At 52.7% G+C, this 9,647-nt stretch overlaps 1 protein-coding gene across 1 annotated transcript; it reads left to right on the top strand.

The window, feature by feature from the left end:
• Positions 1–3,585: 3,585 nt before the first annotated feature.
• On the top strand, positions 3,586–7,693 carry STEHIDRAFT_166087 (uncharacterized protein). The gene is made up of 13 exons (XM_007300821.1): positions 3,586–3,825; positions 3,880–4,011; positions 4,070–4,455; positions 4,515–4,620; positions 4,684–4,702; positions 4,759–4,837; positions 4,925–5,138; positions 5,263–5,436; positions 5,525–5,603; positions 5,666–5,825; positions 5,903–6,177; positions 6,244–6,739; positions 6,982–7,693. Exons 1-13 carry the CDS (start codon positions 3,671–3,673, stop codon positions 7,182–7,184), a joined length of 2,478 nt encoding a protein of 825 aa, XP_007300883.1. The 5' UTR covers positions 3,586–3,670; the 3' UTR covers positions 7,185–7,693.
• Positions 7,694–9,647: the final 1,954 nt, after the last annotated feature.

Raw genomic sequence — 9,647 nt, 5'->3', positions numbered from 1 at the left:
TGAGTCTAGAGGACGATGAACGATGGCTGCGTCATATGCCCTCCCGGTGCCGCAGTTTTACTCACGTACGTCAACAGGTCTGCCAGCTCCAAGAGAAAGGAAAAGGGAAAAAAGGTGGAGTACCAAAAGAGAGTATGCAGGTACTCACTCGGTCAATCATCAGCGCTCACGCTCTGACTGCGAACTTTTCGAAGCTCCTGGTAGAGACTCAGACACGTTATCGAAGAACCCTGCCCTCGAGCACATGGTACGACCGATGGGAAGTCCTGAGAGCCGCTGAGCTTGTTCCGGGGAGTAAAACTCGCCTGCCACACGGCGAACGCCGTGCGGTATCGGTGGATTGGAAGGACGCTAGAAACGACAGAACGAGGAATCAGCGCTCCGAGCGAGTGGGTCGCCTCGAGAGCTGTGGCTAGGGTGCTGCTGCGTTTTCTGCATTCAGTCCGAGACCGAGTTGCGTCTTGGGTCGAGTCCCGAGGTGCCATGCGAGTGTATAGATCATAGGAAGAAGCGTCAGGTTTTGATCAGCCGCCGTCCGAGAGAGCGTGGCAGGAGGGTGGAGAGAGAGGGAGTGAGTTTGGATGGCGTTGGAGGAGATTCTTCGTAGATACGAATATCCCGCGGTTTGAAGAGACAGACACTTTTAGATGGCCTTGAAAGGCTGGAGCGTCAGAGAATGCATAGAGAAAGCATATAGGTCTGACCTCGGGACCGCCAAGCACTTTTGCGACAACTCACAACTACGTACGTCGTCAGTCTGTGCTATGTTTGAATTATGTTGGAGGCGCGACGCAGAGGCTCTAGATGGGACGACCGAATGACGAAGACGAAGACGTGGAGGACGGCCGTCCGTCGTCCAATGGTCATCAAGCACAGAGACGTAGCAGTTAGAGAGCACTAGAATCCTCAAAGCTAAGGTAAGCACTGAGAAGAATCCTCAGTTGGAGAGTGTGGAAGCGCAATGTTTAGGCCATAATACATAACGTTGTCTGTCGCCTGCCAGTAATTTACAGGCACTGCCTTCGCGCAGTCATGGCTTCTTCGATACATCTTGTTCGCGTTCTCTGAAACTCGGCTTCCAAAGGAGACGCTTATTCCACCAGGGTCACTGCGTATGCGCGCCATGTGTCCTCGGAGAGTCTTTCCACGGGCACGGAGGGTGAAAGGCCGTCCAAGGTTGATAACGAGGCGTTCCTTCATGATATGTAGAGGCCAGTCAGCGCTCTACATAAGCGAGATACGTATGTAGGATAGTGGCGAACCTGAGTGTATACGACTGAACAGCCAATCAAGAAGGCTGAGGCTCTGCGATGCTGATTGGCTGTTACGTCCTCGGTCAAGGTGCTTCATCAGAAAAATACTCAGAAAAAAAAGCCCCGACGGCTGTAAGTTACGAGAGCGCCAAAGATCGTACAAAGATCTGAGGTGGGGGCTCTTGACAAAAAGAGGAGCGCATACCAGCGCAGTCGAGTGTTTCTTCGAGGTAGAAGTTGAGGAGCGTTGCGGTGTATGTCGAAGTTTAATGTTTACGTGACTGCCGTGGATGCGAGACACCAGGAAAGAGCCATTTAGAGAGCTGTATTTCGGATGCGACATAGACAGAGAGAAACACGTTGTCAAGGGGTACTATGCCTTATCTGCACCGTCTCACGGACGACCCCTCCATGCGACGATGATAGATGACCGACGAACGATTCTGAGAGCTTGCTATGAGCGGTTCGGTTCGTGTCAATCCCTCGCACAACGACGGGTGGGTTTGATTGGCTTCCTTTGTGGCAGAAGCGAAGAAAAAAGCCTCTGTCAGAGGTGGTACTGTCGCAGAAAATATTCAAAGAGCGTCAGCGCCTCTGGATAATTGTCACGAGACGATAGTAGAAAGTTACCTTGACTGAGGAGAAGGCTGCATAATTCCTGGAAAATGGCCCCGCCGACGTCGTCGGGATCAAATGTACGACGTAAGTGATGTGTTCATTCTGCAGGTCTGGATATATGGCAAGATAAGAGATGTGTCAAACAGAGGAAAATCCTGGCGACCCGATCTCACCAGAACAAACTATTCTGACGATTGACTCGGTCAAGGCCGGAGCGTTAAACACCGAGAACTCGATGCGTCAGATTGCAGATCAGTATCACCGCAGAACGACTGAAGAAAAATAAACTGGCTGGTAGATAGAAGGCACTAGTGGGCTCCCAAAGACGCCCATACAGAAAAGAGAGCTGGAGAAAGAAGCTGATTGGACCCGACCCGGCCAGCCAGTGGGATTAGCTGCTGGATCGCTATGAGTAGAAGACGCTCTGTGCGCCCTGCTGAACCAGCAAAGCGGTAGCAGACAATGTGTGTGGAAGGAGCAACGTGGAGAGAGTGGTAGTCGTGAGGAGATGAAGCAAGCGAGGGAAATGCGGAGGAGGGGGAACTCGAGAATATGGCGAAAGTCGTGTTCGATGTTCACAAGACGAGCAATGTCGGTGGAAGAGTACGGAGCATGAAAAAATACGGGCTGATAACGATGTGTTGGATGCAGTTCGCTGCCGCGAGCAAAGAGTGGAAGACGTTTCCAGCGGGGCGGGCTCGGACGCAGCCGTGTCAAACAGACGTTGTGGATCCCTAGGAATGAAGATAGGATGGAGAGACAAGTCGAGCACCCCGATGGCAAGGTAGCTGGGTGTACCTGAGCTTCAAACGACTCCCAGAGATGGACTAAGAATGGATCTGAATACTCCGAAGACACGGTGTAAGGCAGTATTAATGGCTCGTTCGCCACGCGAGATAGTACATCCAGTGAACGACGGTCGTCTGCGTGGCCAGGGAGAGCTCGAGGATGGTGGTGGTCGAGGACAAAGGGGAGTGTGGCGTCGGGCCACCAGGTGTCGTTGGATATGACCAAGCGCGGGGAGCTGTGGGGGTCTGAACGCGACGCGATGGACGGTTTCTCAGCTGTCTTGCCTTCTGCCCTTGCTTGTCCTCGCCTTGTGCTCGCTCGCAGCTGTGACTCTTCGTGCCCGATTGTCCATCTCGACAGACTCACACTCTGCCCACCCCTTGCTTCTTCGGCCTGTATTGCTGACACCACGCCCTCCAACGCCCCGGTGTTCGCCCTGCTCTCCAGCCTTTTCTTGACCAGACGTTCTCAACAGTAAAAACACGTCCGTGGGAGCCGCCAGACGCCGAACAGAGCTCAGAATTAGGTCTCGAAGGAAGCGCCGCACGTGAGTTGGATCGTTTCTTCTTGCTACATCCTTATCCACAATGGGGCCCCTGCCTCGTTTATAACCCAAGAGGCTGCCTCACAGCGCACCCCTGGTCAGAGCCCCTCCAATTCCCACATCCGTCCAGATGTATGTCATGCCGACTGATCCTCCTATCTTCTCCCAGTATTACCTCCCCCACGAGCAACAAATGTCTCAACACCAACATTCATACAACCAGCAACACATCCAGCTTCTTCACCACGAACAGCACGTACCCCAGTCCATGCAGCCCCCTCCGTCGCCCAACATCCCGATCGACCCCCAACTCGCGCTTTATTCGCCCAACAACTACTACCCTCAGCAGTACCAGCAGCAGCACCACTCTCAGCACCAGCACCCCCAGCAACTATCCCTAGCCCCTAGCCTCTCCTCTCCATCGTCACAGGCTTCAGAAAGTATCAGCACTCCGCCCACCGAGCAGATGTCCTTCCCTGGCCCACACAAGCGGCCTTCATCTGCCAGCACCACCGACGCCGAGGGCAGGAAGCGCCCACGGAAGGACGAGGAGCCTGAGGCGGGACCTTCGAACGGCGCTAAACCTGGCGAACCCAAGACAAAGCCCACTCGCGGCTCGAGGTAGCTAACTCATGCTTAATCATACACTTGTTTCCCCTGACAATGCATTACTAGAGCATGCACAGTCTGCCGACGGTTGAAGATGAAATGTGTCGGGGCTGAACAGGGCCCGCCATGCAAGCGCTGTCAGGCGGGAAATCACGAGTGCATTTTCGAGGAGTCGAACAGGGGGAAACGGTCGTCCAAGTGAGTTCATACTTGCGCTCTCAGAGTCGCTAAATGAATGGCTCAGTGATAGTACTAGAAAGCATGAGATTCTCACTCGTTCGCTGCGCAAAATGGAGCGCACGCTCGACACGGTGCTCAAGTCCATAGGAAATCCTAGTATTGTTTCTGGGATGATTTCGCGTTCACCATCGCCCTCGGCTCAGTTGGACGCGACTCAGGCTTTGATGTCTCAGACTGAGTCGCCTTCGCCGACATATTACCAGCACCGCTCACAAAATCCGCCCAGTTCTCCCAAGCTGCATTCCCTTCCCGACAACAGCCTCAACCCTTTGGGTCTCTTGGCCGAGGCAAGTTTGGCTAATCGAAGGGCTCAGGTAGCTCACCCTGCGCAGCCATCACCTGGATCTGGAGGAGATCCGCCGAAGGCTATGGGTGTGGCAAGCGATGCGTATTTTAAACCAGGTATGGAGGTCATACGCTCATTGTGGTGCCCACCGCGCTAACATTCAGCCTTTATTTAGGACCCATGAACATTTTACCTCTGCGAAGGTTGTTCATTGAACGGCAAATTCAGCCTGAGATGTTGACGTTTGTGTCTACGGAGGAGGTAGTCGCTTTGTTTGACATGTGAGCTATTCTTTGTCGCTCCTCCGCGGATGAACGGGGTCTGAATTTTTATCAATTAACTAGCTACTTCAACCAACTGCATGTTAGTTCAAGAGCTTCGGCTGCTTTGATGCTCTCCGTACTAAAACGATGTTCTAGATGCATTGCAATCTATTGGACCGCGAATTCCATACACCATCGCTGGTCTGCTCGCGATCACCATTCCTGCTCACCACCAGTGAGTCTCGCTTACTATTTAGGAATTTTCCTTCCTCGTTCTGACCCAAAAATGTTTCTACCCGTCTCCATTACTCTCACTCCACAGTCTGCGCCGTCTCCTCCAAGTTCTATAGTCAACGCCCAGAACTTCATGGCAAGCTAACCGACCTCTCGAAGAAACTCGCGTTCAATGTCCCTGCGCAAGGCTACAAGTCCGTCGAGATAGTCCAAGCCTACCTCATCCTTGCGATGTGGGGTTGTGGACCGGTCGAGCGCTACGAGCAGGATAAGACGTGGATGCTTCTTGGGATGGCGATCCGGTGATTATACTTTGATGATCTACTCTCCGGCGTATCCGGATCGGCTGACCTTCCTTGTTCCTCTTTATCTGCTGTTGCCGGCCCGTTGTTCTTGCATGGAACGAACCTTCGGTCGGCGATTCAGGATGGCGGTCGACTTGAACTTGCACCGTAAGACGGCTGTGGCAGTGCCGGAGACAGAGGCGGGCAAGGCGCGCGACAAGGAGGTGCATAATCGGGAGCGAACGTGGTTACTCTGTTTTTGTCTGGACCGGAGCGTTGGTGCCCAGATGGGGAAGCCGTTCTCGATAAAGGAAGAGTAAGTTGGCGAGCGCCACTTCCTCTTTCGCTTTCCTAGGTTTCCTTTTTTGAGCTTGTGGCGTTTCGCTGACGTCGCCGCGCAACAGTGCCATCATACGCAACGCACTGTCCTGGATTCAATCGCCGCTCGCTACGAAGGGCGATTTCGCGTTGGCGGCCTATGTGGTCAGTTTATTTCGCTTGTGATGTTAGGTTACTTGCCGCTGACAGATGCTTGGGTTTTCTAGGAGCTGCAACGCATAGTGTCACGGAGTCTTGAGCAGCTGTACTCGGATACCGACACTCCTTCGGGGCTGTTGGTACACTGCGACTATCTGCTTGTTATCAAAACTATGGAACGTCAGATCCAAGGTTGGTATGCCCAAATCTGGGAAGGCGATATCCACAGTAAGTCGCTTCCCTTTTACATCCTTCGTCTTTCCATGCACAACCCGACGATTGACGCTTTTGTCCTACTTTCTCAGGAGGTTCAGCGAGTTCTGATCCGGCGGATCAGTACGCGTCGATGATGTCGTCTTTCTACGCGAACTACGCGATGCTCGTCATCAACTCCTTCGGTCTGCAGAACGCCCTTGAGCGCTCGCCCGTGAACAAGCAGCATTTCTTCACGAGGGTCCATACGTGCGCGAAGACATGTGCAATCATTATCAGGGATGAGTTGGGCCCTAGGAATTATCTGCGATTTTCGCCCGACTCGCACTTCGTGTTTGGGTCGTATGCCGTGCTGAGTTTGCTGAAGGTACGGCAAGATCACCTATAGAATCGATTACTCGGCTGACTATACGCGTTGTATCATTTTGAGCAGTTGATGCGGCCGGAATTTCTCTCGTCACCGGAGAACGAGCCAGATACCATTAGCCTAGTCAAAGCCGTCGCAGACACTTTTGATAACGTCGCTGCAGGACCCACGCACACCCCCGCACTCTACGCTATCTTCCTTCGCGCACTCATCTCCGCTCGCACCGACCCCGACGCCCAACCACAGCAACAGCAACAACAGTCCTCTCTCGACCAATCGCACAGCCACAATTCTCACAACAGAGCCGCCAACAACAACATGCATGACAGCGAGCTCGCTAATGGGCTTGGGTTCGGTGGTGGGAACCAGGGCGGAAGTGCACATGGAGAGTCAGCGTTCACGCTGCCTGACTTCCAGTTCACGGGCGAGATGGGACCCGTCGCAGATCTTTCGGTGTTCCCACCGACGATGGCGTCGAGGAGTTCGACGGATGGGGAGCTGGCAGGGTTGTCGATGGACCATATTCTCAGCGGAGGGTTCTGGGATAACGTGCTCGTTCCTGGTGCGTTCATGACCTTTCGCCTTCCCCCCAACTTTTCCGGGTTCCTTTCATTTTGCTTTCTTGACTTTCACACGTCCTTTCATCAAATGGCTTCCCGCTCTTGAGCGTCGTGTGCTCGTTGTCATCATTTAACCCTCTCCACATTCGCGCTCTTTCACCGCTTGAACTTCTTTTTCATCTCCTGGCCTTCTCTTTGACGGACATGAAGTGGTATTGACCTTAAGCTTTGTTCGACTGAATAGGCTACGCGAATCCCATGGAGGGACTCAGCGGCGGGTTCGTCTATGGTGCCGGTGGCAGCGGGTTCATCACGCCGTCTATGTCTCTGGGACTCTCGCCCGCTGCGTCTGGACAGAATAGCCCTTCGAGGCTTTCCTCGGGTCCCATGAGCGAGATCACGCAGCATGGGCTGAATGCGGCTTTCCAGACTTCACCCTCGTCGTAGGGCTCGCAAAACAATCATACTATCCACACCTCACCAGTCTACTCCATCTAGTAACATGAGATACCATGGTAGTGGGTGGTGGCGGTGAGTGGGGAGGTGGGGGAGATTGGACGGAAGGATGACCGTTTGGTGGTGGTATTCTTGTGTTTGCGGCGTCGAGGATCTCCCGGGGCAGCTTGGCGTGCGCGTCGAGAATACTCACTGACCCACTGGAATCGCCTCGGTTTCTTCTGTGTTTTGTCTCCCGGTTCTTCTGTTGTTCGCTGTGTTGTCTTACGGGTCCTACCTTGGCTGGCATCCCTCTTCTTCTTTTTTGTGTACCATATAGTCGTTCGATTCAGAGCTATTGATGGCTTCGACCCCTTCAGTGTCGCCGAACCTTACTCTGTTCTCCTCGCTCTTGTCTCTTTGCCGTCGAATCAATGCGACGTGTGTTGTGTATATTAGTAACTGAACCGCACTGCTCATCTCGTCTTGTTTTCTGCTTGGTTCGTTGTCCGTCCGTCTCGTCTGTCTCCGACTCATAGCTAACTTGGGCTCTCAATTGTTTTGCGTTCGAATGTCTGTCTTTGTAGAACCTACGGTACTTTATGATCAGAACAAATGCTATTGCTCATTCGTAGCTTGGTTTAATTCTTTGTCTTGTATTGAGTGTGATCGACCTTTGTTTGACCTGCGTGCGACGAAGATCATACTCCAAGATGGTCATATTTGGGCGCGACCGACTTGAAATCTCGGCTGGCCTTGCACGAGCCTCCCTGTAGGGATATGAACCAAGAAAATAGAGACAGTTGCGACCACACGACCGATTGAGACATGTCACCTCAAAAGGCAGTCACGGTTTCCTACTACCATGGTCAATTAACATCTGTTCCGTGTGGGGTAAGGCCGGTAGTAACGGAAGTAGAATATAGACATGTCGGTGATATGTAGGTACGGCACGTCGACCTTTTTCTCAGAACCACGGATCCCACATCATGCGTACTTCCCAGTACCACTGCTATGTCCAAGTCTATATTCAGACCACCCATTGGTCGTATGCCACACCCCTAAGTTATTATAATCATGCATGCATCCGATCCTCGATACTGGTAACCGGGCGGTACTACACGTTCGTATAAAGTACGAAGTTCCCCCATTCACACTGATGGCAGCAAAGAGGATGAACCGATGACGGTGTCGGCGGCACTGTGATGTATATATAGGTTGGCGTTCAGACGAAGAGGGCTCGATTGAGGGAAGCTGAGGCGGGAGCTATCCCATTTCCGAGTGCGAGCGCACGTTGATATATGATACGCGCGGCGGTGTGCAGGCGTTCCCAGGTTCGAACTTACTTTACGGCATCCCTTGCGCCACTGGGAGAGGGGCGGCGCGAGCAGTCGGGTCCTGTTCGTTCTCACCAGTGATCTATGTAGGTACCCCTCGGACATTTTGCGTAACGTAAATCTTTTCATTTAAAGCTCGGACGGCGGATGGTAGGTGCGTGAGATGGTCATGTCGCGTGGAACCGAGTTGGAGAGGTCGGCTCCGTAGCTTTTGTTGTGGCAATGATCTTGCTGGAGCAATGTGATAACTGCGTCATGGAATCTCTCATGCAAAGTGGTCGGGCGTATGTGTAGATTTATGTGCCGTTAACGAGATGAATACAGCATGAGGAATCAGTCTGCAAGAATCGTCATTCCTAGTGGGATAGAGGGGCGAAGATTTATATGTACACACCACGTATTGAGTTCCGAACCTCTGGCAGGTCAATTCCCTCTCGAATAAGTATATAATCTTATTTGTGGGCGCAGAGTGTAGGCCATTCCAAGTCACCGTACAAGACGTATCCCAAACCTTCTGTTATTAGCGCCCAGTACCGTGAAGCCCGAGGAACAACGAGCGAAGGATGTCGATAAACTCGTGTGATCAATTCCGAGGACAAGAAGCCTCATACATATGCGGAACAACTGGTTCTCCGCATGCGAGTTCTGGTCGTATACAAAACACGAGGATAAATCATGGCAGAGTGAAAGGTAAAGGATACGGTCACCTGCAAGAAAACATCGGATAAAAGACCCAAACGTGCGAGCGAACGAAGGAGCGCGCGGGAGTTCCGTGCGTAGTGGTCGACAACTCGGAAGCTCTATCTGAGGACGTGGACGACGAAACACGGAACGACGGAGGTCTGGTGTACAAGAGGAACGCTGGAATCAGGTCGGTCGCGTTGCGGAACGCCGTAGACACCCTAAGATCATGATATTCAGCGGTTCCATCCTGATACCTTCCATCCACGGGAGACTAATCATAGCGTTCATGAACGTCCCGAACCATGGAGAAAAACGACAACCGTTGACATGGGGCAGAGAACTCGCATAGCTCTATACGGGAAGCGTGCACAGACACACAACCGAGCCGAAGTATCTGCCCTTCGAATGACCGTCCAAAGTTCTTCTGGACATGGCACTGACAGGGAATTTCATG

The sequence above is a fragment of the Stereum hirsutum genome (assembly GCF_000264905.1).
Source record: "Stereum hirsutum FP-91666 SS1 unplaced genomic scaffold STEHIscaffold_3, whole genome shotgun sequence".
Taxonomy (NCBI): Eukaryota; Fungi; Basidiomycota; class Agaricomycetes; order Russulales; family Stereaceae; genus Stereum; species Stereum hirsutum.
Note: the sequence above shows the minus strand (reverse complement) of the source record. Positions and strands in the feature narration are given on the sequence as shown.

Bases quoted from the DNA above. Each gene is read 5' to 3' on its own strand.
- STEHIDRAFT_166087 (XM_007300821.1), top strand. From the start codon at position 3,671: ATGTCCTTCCCTGGCCCACACAAGCGGCCTTCATCTGCCAGCACCACC. The intron at 5,604-5,665 runs GTCAGTTTATTT...TGGGTTTTCTAG, and splicing joins TCGCGTTGGCGGCCTATGTG to GAGCTGCAACGCATAGTGTC. The intron at 5,826-5,902 runs GTAAGTCGCTTC...CTACTTTCTCAG, and splicing joins CTGGGAAGGCGATATCCACA to GAGGTTCAGCGAGTTCTGAT.